Source organism: Rhincodon typus, chromosome 1 (assembly GCF_021869965.1).
Source record: "Rhincodon typus isolate 14 chromosome 1, sRhiTyp1.1, whole genome shotgun sequence".
Taxonomy (NCBI): domain Eukaryota; kingdom Metazoa; phylum Chordata; class Chondrichthyes; order Orectolobiformes; family Rhincodontidae; genus Rhincodon; species Rhincodon typus.
In genome coordinates, this window is record NC_063332.1 from 20,899,093 (window position 1) to 20,919,339 (window position 20,247).

Sequence of the window (20,247 nt, forward strand, 5' to 3'; positions counted from 1 at the left end):
TGTTTTTGTTCCAGGTCCCTAGAACATTAGCTGGGTCTCTGCATTAGCAGTCCAGCAATGTTGTCATTCCTAATTAATCCAAGTTGTCAGATTTGTCAAGAACAATAAACCAGTTTACACTTGGAGCTCTTTTTCAGTACGTCAAAGTAGCTTAATGTCCATAAAAAGGTTTTGACATTTGTTTCCAAAGGCACAAATATCATTTTCTAGTATTTGCAATGAAAAATATCCACCCTTATGCCACAGATGTGGGCATCACAGGGAAGACCAGTATTTATTGCCAATCTCCACATTGCAGTGAATACACTTCATCTGATTCAAGTTTTTAAACAGCTCTTTGGTCCAACTGGTCTGCAACACTTTTTCAGAAAGCAGTTGAAACTCAACCACATTTGCCGTGGGCTTGGTTTCACAAGTTTAGAATTTGTTTATGTTTTGGAGTCAGATTGGTTTTGTTTCTACAGTAGAAATTTATAAAATGCCACACAAATCAAGGCCTCACACCCAACGTGCATTGTCTGACCTAAAATGCCACCTCTCCTTTACACTGATAAAACCTTTAGTTCTCTCAGGGCAGGTGACTTGAAAAAAATTCGGGGATTTACATGTACATATTAATCAATTAAAACCTTCTGACTGATTAAAGATTTAACAGCATCTTACATATGTTTTAATACATCCTCAGCAGTTGTGTGACCTTTCGATCTTTTACTTGTAAATTCTGTGTTCTGTGTGCTTCTTTCTCACTGCACCTGACGAAGGGGCTATGGTCCGAAAGCCTGTGATTTCAATAAACCTGTTGGACTATAACCTGGTGTCAGTGTGATTTCTAACCTTGTCCATCCCAGTCCAACACCGGCACATCCACATCATGGCAACGATAAGGCATCTGTTTCTCTTTTATCTCAATTTTAATCACAAAATTGCAATTCAACGCTAAACTCCAGACATTCCCAAACACCAATCTGCTTCCATAAAACTCTGGCTGTTTGGTCTAACACAATCCAGGAGGCCACCTGTAACACAGCGACAGCGGGTCAAAGGTCAGCCCAAACAGGCCCGCCCAGGGATCAACAAAGAAACCTCCAACTTTTCCTCAAACGTCGTCCAATAACACATAAATCGAAGCACAGGAAAAATCAAATCTGATTAACACTTGGCTGTTTTATGTGCTCGTTAGTTACCACCTTGACCTTACGAAACGTTATCCTCCCAATTATACAAATTCAACGACCCCAGGTGCAACTTTCGGTCTAGTCCATTAGGAGGGAATACCGTTACGACAGGCATATCCATGATATTTTGGGAATAATTGTATTTAAAAGGAATCACAGTGGAAAATGTAAATATATCTGCATAATATATATGGTGAATATATACTTGTTTATCTTTACCTTTCCTTACAGGTTGTAAACCTCGCCCCTCTACCCCCCACGCAAATGCTGAATATTGGTGTCGCCCAGCCGTCGCGCGTTGTGCCGTTTGTCAACCGCAAACAATTTCGACTGCGAGGTGCGCGCCGCAGGTCGGAGCTAACCGGACACCGTCGTGAAGCTGCGCAAGCGCAGAGCAAGTCGAACGTCTCACTCAACGCCTGCGCCGCGCACCTCCTCACAACGGCGCTGGTGGGCGGAGCTGCGGTGAGGCGCAGGCGCAGAGCGGAAGCGGGACTGGATCGAACCGGAACGGGTAGTGGGAGGAGGAAGAAGGGCGCAGGCGCGAAGCCGGACCCGGGAAAAAACCGAGTGACACACACATACAGGAGGAGTCCAGAGGAGCGTCCGCTTGGCGGAGCGCTCCGTCCCACTGTTTGTTTACCATCCATCCTCTTCCCCTCCCCCTCCTCCCACCTCCCTTGTGTTTGGTTGTATCATGGAGCAATGTCTGAACGTGGAGAGGGAGTTGGATAAAGTGCTGCAGAAATTCACCTCGTACGGACAGCACTGTGACCGGACCCTGGAGGAGCTGATCGAGTACACAAGCGGCCTGAGGCAGGAGCTGACCCAGACTGGAGGTGAGCGCCGCCATGGCGACCAGGACACTGGGCCAAGCAGGAGCAGTACCACCAATGTATAACAGTAGGCAGCCCTGTCGTGTGTGAATTTGTATTTGTGTACCTTGAATTGACTCGAGGGCACATTGCAATCGGACAGGATTATCCTCTACAGCTGTCACATTGCACTTACCCGCGCACACGAATCTTACGTTGCCTTTAATTATACTGGCTGCTCTGTTTGGCGTGTGTGTGTGCACATGTAAGATATATGTTTATGTCTTGGTTGGATAGTGTAATATTGCCTTGCACTGATAGTTTACAATTCTCTGGAACATTTTATCACAACTAAGAACAAGGTTGCGGTGTTCCATTTCACACAATAACACTATATTGGACGCTGGAGCTAAAATGTTGCACAACAGTCACCTGCACTGACACCATAGTTGTATTGATGTATTTGAACATTTAACTTTGGGGGGAAAATAAGTCCTGCAACAATTCTGTATGACCATGGTGAAACTACTCATGAAGATTTGTGTGCAGTTTTGGCTTCCTTACTTGAGGAATGATGCACCTGCTTTAGAGGGCATTCAGCAAAGGTTCACTAGACTGAATATTAGCATGAGAGTCTTTGTGTGAGCAGTGATTGAGTAGACAAGACCTATATTTCAATGTTTCTATCCCTATAATTCTGAAAGGATTGTGAAAGCAGACAAACCTGAATGTACAAATCCTTGAAGTTGCAAAACAAGTTGAGAGAGGGAGAATTAATAAAGCATATGGGATCCTAGTTTTTGTGAAAAGGGGTATAGGGTCCAAAAACAAGGATGTTATGTCAAACCTGGTTTGGTTTCAACTGGAGTATTGCATCCACTTCTAGATGTCATACTTTGGGAACAATGTGAAAGTATTAGAGAGAACAGAAAGGTTGAGGGACTTCATTACATATGACACATTTGTTTTATTGAAAAATCATTACAGTTCCTTTTGCTGAATTTGGTAGTGGCACAAGTGAAACAAGTCAATAATGTACAACATAGTTACAGACAATCATAAAATTTAAAGTATAAAATAAAAAGATTGAATAAGCATGAACACTTCAGTCTGCAAATAATTACAATACATTACAAAATGCAGATCCCTTATTTATAAAGTAGAAATGGAAGGCTTACGGCACCTTGCATTTCGTTTGAAAGTTCATAGATCATATGTTCTCAGGTCGAGTCAGTTAAATTCTGAATTATTTACATGCAGTTTGAGTTTTACAAAGTAAAGGAATGGGCTGTGTTGTCTGTTTGTGTATCTCACTTGGGAATGACATCTTTTCTCCTTCACTATATATTTACTTTTGTGTGGTTGTGGCCAAGATGGTGCCAATCCAAGGTAGAATTCAAGAGTTTTCTTGTGAACTACTCACGCATTCATTATTTAAAAACAGCAGGTTATGGCTGCATCTATGAAGAGAAACAGTAAATGTTCATCAGATCATTGACCTTTCCATCAGAACAATTTTCTAATTATCATGATGTTCCAATGGTATCAGAGTAACTTTAGAATGTGCTTTAAATGCTTTCTAGCTTGTTCACATGTTCTTTGGGTATGTCAAAACATTCTAAATGGGCGTTGGGGTCTTCCATAATTATCATGAGGCGGTGAATAGGTCAGTTTATGCTGTGTTGTAATACTTAAGAGGACTGAGTACGTAAAGTCTTTAATTAGCTCTCAGAAGCATTTAGCACATTTAGCAATCCCATTTGAAGTCACTTTGAATGTAGAGTCCTAATAATTTAATGTAAATTGGAAAAGTTGGGACTGTTCTTGGAGAAGGAAAGGTGAAGGGAGACTTTCAGAAGTTTCAATATTAAGAATACTCTGGGTAGATGGGGAGAAACTGATCCTAAGTGTGGAAGGGATCGTGGACCAGAGGACACAAGTAATTGGCGAAAGAAACAATAGCAAGATGCACAAAATGGTTAGAATCTGGAATGAGGTTACGATGGAGGCAGGTTCAATTAAGGCTTTCAAAAAGGACTTGTATCATTTTCTGACAATGAAATGGCACAGGACAATGGGATAAAGACAGGAGGGTGGCACTAAGTTCTTTGTTCTTGGGGCAAAACAGGTCAAAAGAACTCCTGGGGTGTAACCATTCTCTGATTCTCTTCTATGTTATTGAATGTTTAGAAGTGTAAGGGTTGACCTAATTAAAACAAGCAGCTAAAGTTCTTAACATTGTTAATAGAATAGATGCCAGGAAGATGTTTCTTTTGACCAGAGGATCCAGAAATAGGAATTGACGTTTTATGACTGAAGGTTGTGAAGTTTTGTACTTCTGTACTCCTGAGAGCTATGGAGGCTCAGTTGCTGAGTATATTTAAGACCGGGTTTCATATATTTTTGGGGATCTAAGAGGTATCAAGGGATATAGAGGTAATGCAGAAAGATGTAGTAGCAGGAAATCAGCCAAGGTCATATCTAATAGTCGAATAGGTTTGAAGGGCATAATGACCTGCCAGAGGAAGTCGTAGAAGTGGGTGCAATGTGTAAGACATTTGGACAGGTACGTGGATAGGAAAGGTTTAGAGGGATATGAGCCAAATGCAGGCAAATGAACTAATGTTGTAGAATTGCTCGCCGAGCCAGTGTGTTTGATTGCAGACATTTCGTCACCCTGCTAGATAACATCGTCAGTGCGCCACAGTGTTAAACATCTTATGTTTAAATAGTTTTTTTTTGTTGTTTGCATTTGCTGAGATCTTGTGTTATGATTTTCTTAGGCAAGAGGAGGAGGTGAGTGATTTACATTAAACTAACTTTCTTCCATGAGTAGTTGATGAAACTTCAAATGATTTTGATTAGGTTCTGTTGAAAATGATTTGGGTAGATAATATTAGTAATGTCTAAAGCTTTGGCAAAGATCTGTAGCTCGGGTTGTGGGTGAGGTTGTTGACTTGCTTACCGAGCTGGTTTGTTTTTGTTCGGACGTTTTGTCACCATGCTAGGTAGAGCCTCTGATGAAGCAATGTTATTGTACTCCGTTTGGAATTTATACTGTCTGGTCCGTTATGGTGAGTTCTGTCATTTCTGGTTTTGATCTGTATGGGTTTATATATGGGGTCCAATTCTATATGTTTGTTGATTGAAGTATGGGTGGAGAACCATGCCTCTAGGAAATCCCATGCATGTCAATGTTTGGCTTGGGCTACTATAGTTACTTTGTCCCAGTTAAACTGATGGCCTTCATTGTCTGAATGTACAGATATTAAGGAGAGTTCGTCGTGCAGTTTTGCTGCATGGGGCAACAACTGCCACAAACATTACATCAGATAGACAGGAAGGAAACTAGCCATCAGAATACACGAACATCAGCTAGCAGCAAAACGGCACGATGAACTCTCCTTAACATCTGTACATTCAGACCATAAAGGCCATCAGTTTAACTGGGATGAGGTAACCATAGTAGCCCAAGTCAAACATAGACACCCACGGGAATTCCTAGAGGCATGGTTCTCCACCCATACTTCAATCAACAAACATATAGAATTGGACCCCATATATAAACCCATACAGAACTGGAAATGACAGTACTCACCATAACGGACCAGACAGTATAAATTCCAAGTGGAGTAGAATAAAATCGTTTCATCGGAGGCTCTACTGATGACGTCACCTAGCATGGTGACGAAACGTCTGAACAAAAACAAGCCAGCTTAGCAAGCAAGTCAACAACCTCATTAGCAATGTCTTTAACTGATACAATGTTGGTCTTCTGTCCTGCTTGTTATTTATATGCCTTGGTTTGCTGGGGTGGTTGGTGTCACTTCTGGTTTTGTTTTTCAGTGGTTTGTATGTCGGGCCCAGTTCAGTGTTTTTGGTGGAGTTCCGGTTGGATTGCCAGGCCTCCAGGAATTCCCTGGCATGTCTCTGTTTGGCTTGTGCTGTTACGGATGTGTTGTGTCAGTCAAATTTATGTCCTTCTTTGTCCGTGTATGCTGAGCCCAGTGAGAATTGGTCGTATCTCTTGGTAGCTAGTTGATGTTTGTATCCTTATTATCAGTCTTCTTCCAGTTTGGCCTGTGTAATGTTTCTCACAGACCTTGCATTGTATTTTGTATATTATGTTGGTTTTATTGGTTGAGAGTATTGGATCCTTTACATTTGTCAGTAGCTGCCGCAGGGTGGTTGTTGGTTTGTGGGCTACCCTGATACCTGATTAATAACAAGCGGGACAGAACACCAACGCTTCACCAGAGTTGCACTGACAATGTTACTTGGCAGGGTGATGAACCTGCAATCCAACACACCGGCTCAGCGAGCAAGTCTGCAAAATCATCCACAACCGGAGCTGCAAATTTTCTCAAACTTTAAATGGGACTTGCTCCTATTCTATTTATTTACCATGTACTCCACTACAGTGATACTACAGTAGACAGATGGCACACTGCATGTTTCAACCTAAAATTTCCCTGTTGCAGATATTTGATCTTTGTGCACACCACAATGTGATAATGGTAATATTAGTTGTTTGACAGATAGTCATGATGTAATTACAACAGGAATTGATGTAAGTGCATCTCTCAGAAAATCTTAATTATTGCAAATTGGCTATTATGCTGCTCAAAAATAGTTGTCGACAGTTTTTAAATCTTTTTTTACAAATTAAGCTATATTATAATAGTGTGGTCATAAGGTTTTAGGAAAATAAAATGTATAATCAATTTTGAAATTGTAGCTGAGGTGTTTTGTTTACAGTAAGTTTACATAATGCTGAATATGATTTTTTGTATTCCCACCTGACCTTTGCAAATGTTAAAAGCATGGCTAGATTTAGCGTACCGACTAAGGTTTTCTTGAGTGAATTGGTATCAAAGATTCTAACAAAACATTTGGTCATCTCCCCTAATTTTGCCTTATGTGCCTTGGTGACAATGCTCCTGTGAAATATTTTAAAATGTTCCACTATGTTAAGCATCTTGTTTAAATAGTTTTTTTTTAGTTGTTTGCACTTGCTGAGATCTTGTATTATGATTTTCTTAGGCAAGAGGAGGAGGTGATTGATTTACATTGAACTAGCTTTCTTCCATGATTAGTTAATAGTTGATGAAACTTCAACTGATTTTGATTAGGTTCTGTTGAAAATGATTTGGATAGAGAGTATTAGCGATGTCATTAATTGGTACAGTAACTATTTCTGTGCTGTCTAAAGAGCTGGCAGTTGAATATTAAGATGGGTTAAATGCAAGTTTAATCCAAAATATTGCAGTATATTGATTTGTTTTCATTAGAATTAGCTCTTGCTTTTGCTGAATCTGCCCTCTTCATAAAGCAGAAAAAATTCAACAATAGGAAGAAAATTCTGTAAGCAGTTGAGATCTGAATGCTGTAATCATGTGTGTTTTGGTTGTCTGTGCGTGTGCAGATTTCGATTATTGCAGTTTCATTTATACATTAGACTTGCATACTGTCAGTGAAAGAAAGCAAGACTTGCATTTATGTGGTGACTTTCATGACTCTAAGATGTTCCAACGTATTTCAGAGTCAATTGCATATCTTCTGGAATTTTGTCATTGTTGCAATGTAGGAATTGCGGCAGTGAATTTGTGCACAGAAAAGTCTCTCCAATAGCAACGTGACAGTGACCAGATAATATATTTTAATGATTGTTGAATGGTAGGTAACATTATGTTGGAAGCAATGGGAAATGTCCAAAGTCACTGGCAGAGCAAGTGTTTGAGTCCTTTATATAGGGTTTTCTGTTAGTGCCTTTAGTACTTGAATCAACTCTACAGCATAAGTAAGTGCAATTGAAATTATGTATAACATCAGAATGTTATAGACCAGCTAATTCAAATACCTTATCTATTGCAATTGCACCATATTCTAGTAAGATGTTACGTCAAATGAAATATTTAGTTTTTTATGGTGAGATTAAATGTGTACATTTTCTTAATTATGCTTACATAATCTATATCTTATCTGTTCGTGTATCTTAAATCACAGTTGTTCTTTGCACCGTGTGATGAGATTAGTATTTATTAACTCTTGTATACTGTGGTTTCATAATCATCATTCAGTTTATTTGCTTTCTCTTTAGTCTGCAAAATATGTCATGTCCTTTTGTTTTATAACAATGGTGTTGAACATTAATGATAATCAGTTCCACATAATTTGTAGTTGATTACTGGGAACCAGTTTAGTTCTTCCCTTTTTTTTGTGTTTTCTGTTTTTCTTTTCTGAAGATTTCTGCTGCATGCTGTGATTCCATTTCCTGAATTCTGGTTATTTTCCTCTTTTCATGTCCAAGTTGCATTCCTAAGAGTTTTAGCAATGAGTGTTACAAGCTATCTGATCGTGTGAGCCACCATTGTTAGGAACAGGATCCATTGTTGAGATTATTTTATTTTCTACTCAATAATACTAAGACCAGTTGTGTTTAAGATGAGCCAAACTAAGGACAACTACAAAACCTGGCAAGCCTGAAAATTCCTTCCTGCTCCTATGATGCTGCTTGGCCTGCTGTGTTCATCCAGCTCTACACCTTGTTATCTAAGCCTGGAAATTCAATGTGTTACTTGCATACTTTGCACTTTACTTCCCATTTTCCACTTTAGTATTCCTAAACTGCTGTGTGGGTGAAATGCATATATGTTTTTCTCCCTGTCATTTTCTCCCTTTCTGTTTTTACAGATAATTCTTACTTAGCTGTGCTCCAGTGAATGCAAGCATTGTCTTGAGTCACAACAACCAGCATTGTTACTTAGATTTTTATGCAACCATCCCTCTGAGCTGATAGTTTACTTGACTGTCCATCATTTGTATCTGTCACCACCATGTGTCCCTATATGTGAGCTTTACACAAAGGGTCATAGGTTTTCCCCTTTGATTCCCTTCCCTGCTTATCCTAGAGGTGGTTCATTTACCTGATATTGCTGCCTAGTTGAAATCAGCTGACAGTGTGGATTGAGCGTGAATCTGAAACCTGTTTGAGTGGATAGCTTACTTATATTGCTATTCATTCAATGTTGCTGTGTCAAAATCTTGGAGTTCCCTCTCTGACAGCATTGTAAGTATACCTACATCAGATGGACAGCAGCAGTTCAACAAGGCAGCTTGCCATCACTTTTTCCAGGGCAACTAGGGATGGACAATAAATGCTGGCCCAGTCAACAAAGTCCACATATCATGAATGAATTTTTAAAAAAAACTTCTATGCCCCCCTAGGCTTCTACAGTATTTTTTTTTGTGACTGTCATAAGCTTTATTTGGTTGCATTGATCTGCTTCTGGATAACCGGGGGCAGTGCCACCCCTTTTTTTTTTGTGGGGGCATGTCTACACCGTGCCCGTAAAATCTTACTTTTGAATGCCTCCACTGACTTTCACTTCGGGGAGTTGTATCCAGTCCAACTTTATCAGATTACCTCTTGGCTCCCTTCAATTTATAAATTTTACTCTGAACTATCTTTGCCTTTTCTGTAATGATGCTAAATTAACTATCATGGTCATTATCTCCAAAATGGTCACGTTTGCCACTTCATCCACTTGCGCAGTCTCATTTCCTAAGACTGAATCTAGAATTGCACCTCCTCTTTTCCTGTTATGTGTTGGCTCAGAAAAAAAGTTCTCTTGAATTTAAAAAAACCCATGGAGTTGGAGGATCACCTACAAAGTTGACTTTATTAGTTTATCATATATCTTGAGATGTAATTGCAATTACCTTTGTATGCCAATTCCATGTTTATCCACCAAGGCATAAGACACATACTTTTTCTCCCAAGCTCTGCATCTGCAAACAATAAAAAATATTTAAAAGCTCAATATTCACAGGTGTGAATAGCACTATGGCTTGTTTTTTTTTCTATGGATTGGATCTCTAGAGCTATTAATTGGAACCAGAAATGATAATTTTACTCCTTCAAACCTCATGTGAACTTGTTTGCTATCAGAGTGAAAGTCCAATGGACAATCTGTTAGGAGGCATCCTTTTCAACTAGGCATACTGAAGTGAGAGATTCCCTGGTAAGTGAATGCCAGAAACAACATGACTCATAATATTGTAATTTGTAGTCAACGTAATTTAACAACATTTTAATTAAATGTGAAGAAATTTGTAAACACACTTTTTTTTGTAGTGCCTTATTCTGATTTCCGGGCATCCAAATGCTTCATAGTGAAGCAGGTTTAAGTTTAACAGCACTTTAAGCTGTAATGCAGGAAACGTAAAAGCCAGTTTGTGCATACATATTGATGGTTTGGGAAAACCTATCTGCTCCACTTATCACTCCATTGAACTATTGTATCCGTAATACTCTTTAGTTTAATGTCACATCTGCAGGACCTAAAACTGATTTTTGAGTGGAGGAAGAGGTGTTTCCTGTATGATTGCAAAAGCAACTACAAAATGTGTGTAGCTTTTTAATTTTGGGAGGAACAGCATGTGTCTGTCTGTTGGCATCTTTGACTTCACTGCTACTGTTCAAAGCAATTTTCTTTTAATTTCTGCACAAAACTGAATTATTTCTTATGTTACACATAAAGCGTGCTGCATGCTATACTGTTTTTAACCACAAGTGCCACCTTACTGCATGCTATTGATGAATTAATTTGTATGTTCTCAAATCTGCAAGAAAATTTTACTTGAAAGCCTGTTGCCACATCTCTTCTGGTAATTTATGGCAGTGTATACAATTGACGTATCCTCTGTGACTTTTTGTACAGTAACAATGACTTTATATGTAATGGTATTATCATTGCTCCTTCGATCAGAACTATAATATAGTAGCATAGGATTTATGAAACAATTTATATTTTGTGAAATTGAGTATACATAGAACAGTACAGCACAGTACAGGCCCTTCGGCCCACGATGTTGTGCCGACCTATTATCCCACTAAGATCAATCTACCCTGTATACCCTACATTTTACTATCCTCCATGTGCCTACCCAAGAGTCGCTTAAAAGTCTCTAAAGTATCTGACTCCACTACCACTGCCGGCAGCGCATTCCACATGCCCACCACTCTCTGTGTGAAGAACCTACCTCTGACATCTCTCCTATAATTTCCTCCCATCACCTTAAAATTATGCCCCTTCTGAATAGTTTTTTCCGCCCTGGGAAAAAGTCTCTGACTATCCACTCTATCTATGCCTCTCATCATCTTGTAAACCTCTATCAAGCCACCTCTCATCCTTCGCTCCAATGAAAAAAGCCCTAGCTCCCTCAACCTTTCCTCATAAGACCTGCCTTCCAGTCCAGGCAGCATCCTGGTAAATCTCCTCTGCACCCTCTCTAAAGCTTCCATATCTTTCCTACAATGAGGTGACCAGAACTGAACTCAATATTCCAAGTGTGGTCTAACCAGGGTTTTATACAGCTGCAGCATAACCTCGTGGCTCTTAAACGCAATTCCCCTGCTAATGAAAGCCAACACACCATATGCCTTCTTTACAACGCTATCAACTTGGGTAGTGACTTTGAGTAATCTCTGGACATGGACCCCAAGATCCCTCTGTTCCTCCACACTGCCGAGAATCCTGCCATTAACCCTGTATTCTGCATTCAAATTCGACCTTCCATAATGAATCACTTCACACTTTTCTGGGTTGAATTCCACTTCTTTGCCCAGCTCTGCATCCTGTCAATGTCCTGTTGCAACCTACAACAGCCCTCCACTCTGTCCACAACTCCTCCAACCTTCGTGTCATCAGCAAATTTACTAACCCACCCTTCCACTTCCCTATCCAAGTCATTAAGAAAGATCGCAAAGAGCAGAGGTCCTAGAACAGATCCCTGCGGAACACCACTGGGCACCGAACTCCAGGCTGAATACTTTCCATCTACTACCACCCTCTGTCTTCTATTGGACAGCCAAATTTCCCTGAATCCCATGCCTCCTTACTTTCTGAATGAGCCTACCATGTGGAACCTTACCAAATGCCTTGCTAAAATCCATATACACCACATCCTCAAAGAATTCAATAAGGTTTGTGAGGCATGACCTGCCCCCCTCAAAGCCATGCTGACTATTTCTAATCAAACTATGCTTTTCCAAATAATCATAAATACTATCTCTCAGAATCTTCTCCAATAATTTGCCCACCACAGAAGTACGGTCTGTAATTTCCAGGATTATCCCTATTCCCTTCCTTGAACAAGGGAATGACATTTGCTGCCCTCCAATCTTCTGGTGCTATTCCAGTGGACAGTGAGGACACAAAGATCATTGCCAAAGGGGCAGCAGTCTCTTTCCTCGCTTCCCATAGAAACCTTGAGTATATCCCGTCTGGCCCAGGGGACTTATCTATCCTTATGTTTTTCAAATTTTCTAGCACATCCTCCTTCCTAACATCAACCTGTTCGAGAATATCTGCCTGTTTCATGCTGTCCTCACAAATATCAAAGTCCCTCTCACTGGTGAATACTGAAGCAAAGTATTCATTAAGGATCTCCCCTACCTCCTTTGACTCTGCACACAAGTTCCTTCCACTATCCCTGATTGGCCCTACCCTCACTCCGGCCATCCTCTTGTTACTCTCATAAGTATAGAAAGCCTTGGGGTTCTCCCTGATCCTACCCGCCAAGGTTTTCTCATACCCCCTTCTAGTTCTCCTAAGTCCATTCTTCAGTTCCTTCCTGGCTACCTTCTAGACCTCTAGAGCCATGCCTGATACTTGCTTCCTTCTTCCTCTTGACTAGGTGTTCCACATGTCTTGTCATCCAAGGTTCCTTCACCTTACCATCCCTTCCTTGCCTCAGTGGGACAAACCTATCCAGTACCTGTAGCAACTGCTCCCTAAACAGCCTCCACATTTCTGTCACGCATTTCCCTGAGAACATCTGATCCCAATTGGTGCTCTGGAGTTCTTGCCTAATAGCATTGTAATTCCCCCTCCCCCAATTAAATACATTCCCATACAGTCTGCGCCTATCCCTCTCCATGACTATAGTAAAGGTCAGGGAGTTGTGTAGTAACCTATGAATTTATTACTTGATTACCATGGAACATGCTACCTGCTTTCATGGTGATTATCCTGAACTGTATGAAGAATATTTAAGATTTGGGACAGTAGAATGGTGCAGAACTGTTGCGTTAGGGAGAGTTTAAAAAATCAACCTAATATTCAACTATTGTGTTCAATGCAGGCAAATGTCCAGTAGAGATAGGGTCAGATATAGTGTTAATCCTTAATCTGATAAAGAGCTTGAGGGAGGTAGTAGTACTGGGGAGATGATGGCCTTTTGGTATTATCACCGGACTATTAATCCAGAGACTCGGCTAATGTTCTGGGGACCAGGGTTCAAATTCAACCACAGCGCTGATCCCTGGTATACCACTGGTCACAGGCTTTCAATTACAGAAACAACCCTCCACCTCTTTGCTTCCTACTTGTAAGCCAGTTTTGGATCCAGTTTCCTGACTTGCTTTGGATCTTGTAGGCTCTTAGCTTTTGGACAGTCTTCATGAGACCTTGTCAAAGGCTTTACTGAAGTCCATGTAAACCACATCAACTGTAGTACCATCATCAATATATTTAATCACCTTTTCAAAAAAACTATTAAATTAGTCAGTCAGGCTTTCCCTTTAACAAATCCATGCTGACTATCCCTGATCAATCCTTGTCTTTCCAAGTGTTGAATAATCCTGTCCTTCAGAATTATTTTATCAATAATTTCCCCACCACTGATGTCAGATTAACTGGTCTATAATTACCTGGCCTATCCCTGCTTGAATGAATAAACTACATTAACTGTCCTCCAGTGATCTGGCACTTCACCCTTGGCTGGTGAGCTATTAAATGCATCTGCCTTGGCTCCAGCAATTTCCTCCTTTGCCTCCCATAGCAGCTTGGGATGCATCTTACCAGTCCCTGGGGATTTATGTAACTGTATGCTTGCTAAGACATCCAATGCCTGTCCCTTATTAATCTGAACATTTTTTTTACTTCCTTATTCTTTCCTTCTTGAAGTTTTTGCCACCTAGTTCATAGTTCTGTGTGTTGACTTCCCATAGGAACATTCTTGCTGCGTAAATGCAGATTTTGAATAGTGACTAACTAATTTTGTGATCTGAAATGCATGGGTTATGCAAAATTTCTCTGAAGGTGTCATTTAATAACAAAATGAGCAATTGCTGCATCACAGTATTTTCTAGAGATTGAGATTGAGATTTCTCAGGCCTCACAGTTTAGCAGCTTTACCATCAAACACAGTTCAACCTTTTTCTAACTTTCTGTCAGCCTCCTCTGCTGAAAGCCTTATCCAAACTTTTGTCATCTGAGGTCTCTGGATGGCCTCCCATTTTTGCATCCTCTGTGAACTTGGATGTATCCAAATCTTTGTCTGTATTCTAGTTCTTAATCTGTCTGGTTCATTCATCAATCTCACTGGATCCCATTTGTAAGATTCTCACCCATGTTTTCAATTCCCTCTGTAGCCACATCCTCCCAATCTGTTACCTCAAGCCCTCATTAACCCGAGGAGCTAAAGTTACCTGTAATTGCTGCAGTCTGTTTAGTGTTTCCCCAAAATATTGTTAAGTTGCAAACCGTGGGAATTTCACAAAATGAGTGTGATGGATTGATGATTTTATTTGCAAATTAGGAAGGTGTGCCTTGTTATAAATTTGATCAGGAGACACTGTGGACAGAATCTTTAAAACATTTCAGTGGTCAGGACTGGTTCTAGGTCAAAAGTGCCGAAGTGGCCATATAAAAGGCCTGGTGGTTTTCATCTAATTAACAAACGTAGGGCAGGTTCCTGAGGTGGAAAGCCCAATTTCAGATACCACAGAGTAACTGGCAGGCTGACTTGGGAGTTAGTCACTGCTAGAGCAAGTAGGAGCATCAAAATCATTTCTAATCCCAAAAATGTATTTGTAACATGTTCCAATTGTTGTTTGGTAATACAGAAATAGCATATTGTTGAAGAAAAGACACTAAGATTCAGTCATCTTTGATTGTGCGTAAAAACTGAAAGAACTGTGGATGCTGTAAATCAGAAACAAAAACAGAAATTGCTGGAAAAGCTCAGCAGGCTTGGCAATATTTGTGAAGTGAAATCAGAGTTAATGTTTTGGGTCTGGGGAAGGGTCATTCGTTCCGAAACGTTAACTCTGATTTCTCTTCACAGATGGTGCCAGACCTGCTGAGCTTTTCCAGCAATTTCTATTTTTGTTTACCTTTATGCGTTCTCCATGGTAATACCACTGTTGGAGTCCACTTGCCAACCAATCAGCGCACTCATGCATAATAAGTATTGGTTTTCCTCTCTCAATTTTCATTGTTGCAAATTGTCCTGGTGAATGCAAAATAAGTGTCTCTTTTTTCAACAATATTATATATTTATATTTAATAAATCATTGTTTACTTTTTGAATTTACTAATTTTGAACTTGAGCAAACTTTTATACTAGAATTATTTTGCATTGTGGCTCTCAGTTCCAGGAGCTGAAGAGAAATGAAAGTGGAACTGGGATTGTTAGGAACTTGCACCCAGAAGAATACTTGGTGCTGATGTTGAATGCTCAGTGTTGATAATTCAGTATTCAGGATTCACTGCTGCATAACTTGTTCAAATTGGTTCCTGCCAAAAATACTAACTGACCAGAAATGGATTTCAGGATGTGGGATCCTGTGGTTCACATCTTCTGTTATCACCATATGAATTTCCTTGATGACTTTGGTTTTCTGAATTTGATGCTCAGATGTGAAGAATTCAAACTTTTAGACCATTTCTCAGTATTGTAGTGAGCCTAAAATTGTAATTTTGATAAGTTGGGCATGCGCTGTCTGCAATTTAACTCTACTTGAGATGGCTTACCATCAGTGAAATATAGACCAAACAAGGCAAATTTATCACCTTGTCAAAACTAGATAAAATGATTTACAAGTCTTTGGCCTAATACAGAACTCATCAGTTTTACCAATCTTATTTTAATAAATTGAGTAGTTTAATCCATTCTTGGTTGTTTGCAATACACTTTTATTCACTTTTAGTGCACAGTCAGCACATCTGAATTAAAACATGTCTATTTAAAAAGTAAGAGAGAGAAAACTGGGAATTATAAACTAGTGAGTCTGATGTCAGAAGTGAGGAATTTTATAGCATTTTATAGAATTTTATAGTGAGGAATTTAAAACAGAGCGCATAGAAAACAGTAGCAGAATCCGACACAGTCAGCATGGATTTCCAAAAGGGAAATCATGCTTGACAAATCTACTGAAATTCTTTTGAGGTTGTAACCCTCTTGCAAAGTTGACAAGTGGAGACTATGGAAGTGGTTTATTTGGACTTTTAGAGCCTTTCAACAAAGTCTTACATAAGAAATTAATAAGACCATAAGATATGGGAGCACAGTTAGGCCATTCGGCCTATTGAGTTTGCTCCACCATTTGATCATGGCTGACATGTTTCTTAACCCTATTTTCCCACCCTGTGCTCAGAACTTTTGATCTTCTTACTAATCAAGAATCTCTGTCTTCAGTGCACTCAATGGCTTGGCCTCCATAGCCGCCTTTAGCAATGGATTAAAAAAGTAGATTTATCACCCTCTGACTGAAGAAATTCCTCATCTCAGTTTTAAAGGGTTGTTCCTTCACTCTGAGGTTGTGGCCTTGGTTCCTGGTCTTTTCTACTAGTGGAAGCATTGTCTCTAGGTCTGTTAGTATTCCGTAAGTTTGAATGAGTTCCCCCTTCATCCTCTAAACTCCATTGATTAGAGCCAGACTCCTCCACTGCTCCTCATATGGCAAACCCTTCATTCCCAGGATCGTTCTTGAGAACCTTTCTGGACCCCATCCAAGACCAGCATATCCTTCTTTAGATTTGGAGCCCAAACTTGCTCATTAAATTCTAAATACAGACTCACCAGAGCCTTGTACAGCCTCAGCACTACATCCCTACTCATTATGATAGACCCCTGTCCAAATGAATGTTAATATTGCATTGTGTAAAGAGCAAGTACATGGGATTAGTGGTTGTGTAATCAGAGTAATAGAAAATTGGTTAGCAGACAGGAAACAGAATAAGATTAAACTTTTTTTCTTCTGAATGGCAGGCATTAACAAGTGAGGCACCACAGGATTGGTTCTACGACCTCAGCTAGTCTCAATATATGTTAATAACTTGGATGAGGGAATTAAATGTAATATCTCAATTTGCAGGTGACACAAAGCTGGGTGGAAGGGTGAGATCCGTGCAGAATGCAGAGATGTTGCAGTGTGATTTGGACAGGCTGAGAAAGTCGGCAAATGCGTGGTAGCTGCATTATGGTGTGGGTAAATGTGATAAATATCCACTTTGGTAGCAAAAATAGGGAGACATTATTATTTGAATGGCTGTAAATCGAGAGAGGGGAATGTTCAACAAGACCTGGGTGTCTTCATGCACCAGTTGCTGAAACTGACATTAGGAGAGATTGAGTCAGTTAGGATTGTACTCCCTGGAGTTTAGGAGAGTGGGAGGGTGGATTTCATAGAAACCTAAAAAATTCTCAGAGAACTAGACCGGTTAGATACTAGAAGGATGTCCTTGATGGTGGAGGAGTCCAGATCAAGAGTCATAGTTTAAGGGATAAAAGGGGTGAGCCTTTCATGACTGAGATGAGAAATTTCTTCACCCAGAGAATGGTGAGCCAGTGGAATTCACTATCACAGAAAGTGGTTGAGGCCAAACTGTTATGTTTTCAAGAAGATGATTGATATTGTTCTTGTGAATAAAGGAATCGAGGGATATAGGGAGAGAGTGGATTATAGCATTGAGTTGGATGATCAGCTATGATGGTAATGGCAGAAAAGGCTTGAGGGTTGAAATGCCTACTCCTGTCTTCTATCAGAGATGGTAGGAACTGCGGATGCTGGAAAATCTGAGACAACAAGGTGCAGAGCTGGATGAACACAGCAGGCCAAGCAGCATCATAGGAGCAGTAAGGCTGACGTTTCGGGCGAAGGGTCTAGGCTCAAAACGTCAGCCTTCCTGCTCCTATGATGTTGCTTGGACTGCTGTGTTCGTCCAGCTCTGCACCTTGTTGTCCTGTCTTCTATGTTTCTAACTTGATCAGAATTGCGAGGTTTTCTTGAGTGGAAGAAGGAGGAATTTTGTTACTACTGCTGCAAAAAGTAGATAAACCATGGCATAGAAAACACACAGACAACAAGCATAAAAAGAACGGAATGATGCTTTATACACAGAAAAGGATGTAAGGGGAGTTACAGTTTAAAGCTCTTAGAGTTCATTAAGTGTTAGATTTTAAATTTGAGTCCTAACTTATTTATTTCTTCAGCAGTGTCGAAGTTTAGAGATTGAGTGATCAGTGAATACTGGATGTTCCAACTTACTTTTTCGCTGGCCACTGGTTTTTGTGTTTGAGAGAAACAGGTGGAGAGGGAGTGCCTTACAATTCTTGCTTGTAAATCAAATTTCCCCGTCTCTGCTCTTATGCCCCAAGCAGCTGTTAATGTCGGTCCATTGTATGTTTGAGTCTGCTCATTGTTTTTCCAAGCTGGGTGACTGGCACCTGAGCCTTTCGTCTTCCAATATGTGAAATGATCATATATGAATTAAACCTGATGCAAATTTCTTGATGCTTATTTGTTTGGTTTCACTGTAGTCACAGCAGTCAATTGAGGTCAGTGTTTGTCCTTTTTAAAAGTCACTTGAATCCATGAAGGTCGTGGATATTAAAATCAGATGATGGAAGTGGAATATTTATAGTTTATTTTGTACTATGATCATAACAAACTGTCCATATTCTGAATAATTTTGAACCCTTCTCCTCTGACCACCTCTTTTTCCAAGGGAAGCAGTCTCCGAATTTTCAATCATAATTCTTTATCCTTTGACCAGTTCTCATGAAACTTTTGTGCAGCCTCTCTTAAGCCATTGCGTGCTTTATAAGAGTGGTGCTCAGGATTTGTCACAGTACTCAAGGTGAGATCAAATTATTGTTTTACATAGGGTTATGGTCCGGACCAGACCAGACCACCTCAAACTTTTTTAAGAAGGTAGCCTAGACCACAGCTTTTGCTTATGTTAAAGGCAAATGTGAAGTATTATGTCCCTGATGCAATTCGACTGGTCAAATTACTCTGTGTTAAGTAAAATATAACTTATTCAAACACTATGCTTAAAGTACAACAAAAGAAAGAATTTAGAATAACTTAACTCTGTTGAAAACTTAACAGAATAATAGATACAGTAACTATTACTAATTAACTGTTCAAATATAGTCTCATCCCATAAACACACCCCTTGGCAAAAAGGCAAATTCAGAAGTCAGGTTTTCTCGCGTACATTGCCTGCAGTAGGAAGACAAACCCCAATTTCTAGAGGTAGAAAATGCTTCTACTTCATCAGGATTCCAGCAGCTTCGGCTGAATTCAAAAGCTTTTTTAAAAAAACCTGGAAATCCTGGTCTGGGAGAGCTGGCCGCTTCCATCCAGGCTGCTTCTATTATTGCAACCATTTTTTAATAAAAAGCCGAAGGCTCACAAGCTGTTTATGTTGCCACATACTGCTTTGCACCTCTTGTTCAATCTTTCTTAAAAGAAATCAGGACAAAATACATCTCTTAAAGTCTTAGCATCATCACAGTTACCATTAATTTCCAAGCTTTTGTACTCTCTGTTTAGAGTTATAAAGCCCATGTTCAATTAACTGGTGTCTCAACCTATCCTGTCACTGTCTGTAATTTGTACACATGTAAACCCAAGTCCCATGGTTCGCTCCCCTCCCACCGCGCGCCCCCCCCCCCCCAAAATTATTTTTTTTTTAATTTTGTCTTGCGCCTCCTCTTTCATTTCTAGCAAAATGAGGCATTATGTGAGGGTCAGGACCATCTGACAACCAAAATCTTGGAAGTGGCTGTACTGTGGTGTGGTGACCATGCTATCTTCATAATCTTTATTGTTTTTACAGATTTAAAATCTGTTTGATGTAATCTACAAAGTACATTCGGTAGTGTGAACCAGCAGTGCCTGATCTCTTGTCATTTAATCCACAATATAAAATACTCAAAGCTCATACCCAATGTTGTTTTTCAAAGGGAAGTTTAATTGATTTGACCAAGTACCAGGTTTTTAATCTCGGGACCTAGTGAAACTACTGTCGTGAATCAACAGTTCAACTTGCACGTCTGCTGTGGCTGAAACATCACAAATTAATTAATGAAACATCACAAGTTAAATTAAGTGTTTCATGCTGTTAAAGATGCTTCCATTTAGAAGCAGATTAATTTCAATTGTAATTTCCTTTGAA

The 20,247-nt window shown here is 39.9% G+C and overlaps 1 protein-coding gene across 2 annotated transcripts in view; it reads left to right on the forward strand.

Moving 5' to 3' along the window:
* The first annotated feature begins 1,682 nt into the window (after nt 1–1,682).
* The window catches only part of LOC109916638 (E3 ubiquitin-protein ligase RMND5A), a 51,390-nt gene continuing 32,825 nt past the window's right edge, over nt 1,683–20,247 (forward strand). The window contains exon 1 of one of the 2 annotated variants that reach the window (XM_048597768.1): nt 1,683–2,014. In XM_048597768.1, coding sequence (XP_048453725.1) covers nt 1,873–2,014 — 142 coding nt within the window. In that variant the 5' untranslated portion in view covers nt 1,683–1,872. The remainder of the gene's footprint in view (nt 2,015–20,247) is intronic. The other variant, XM_048597760.1, reaches the window with a different exon arrangement.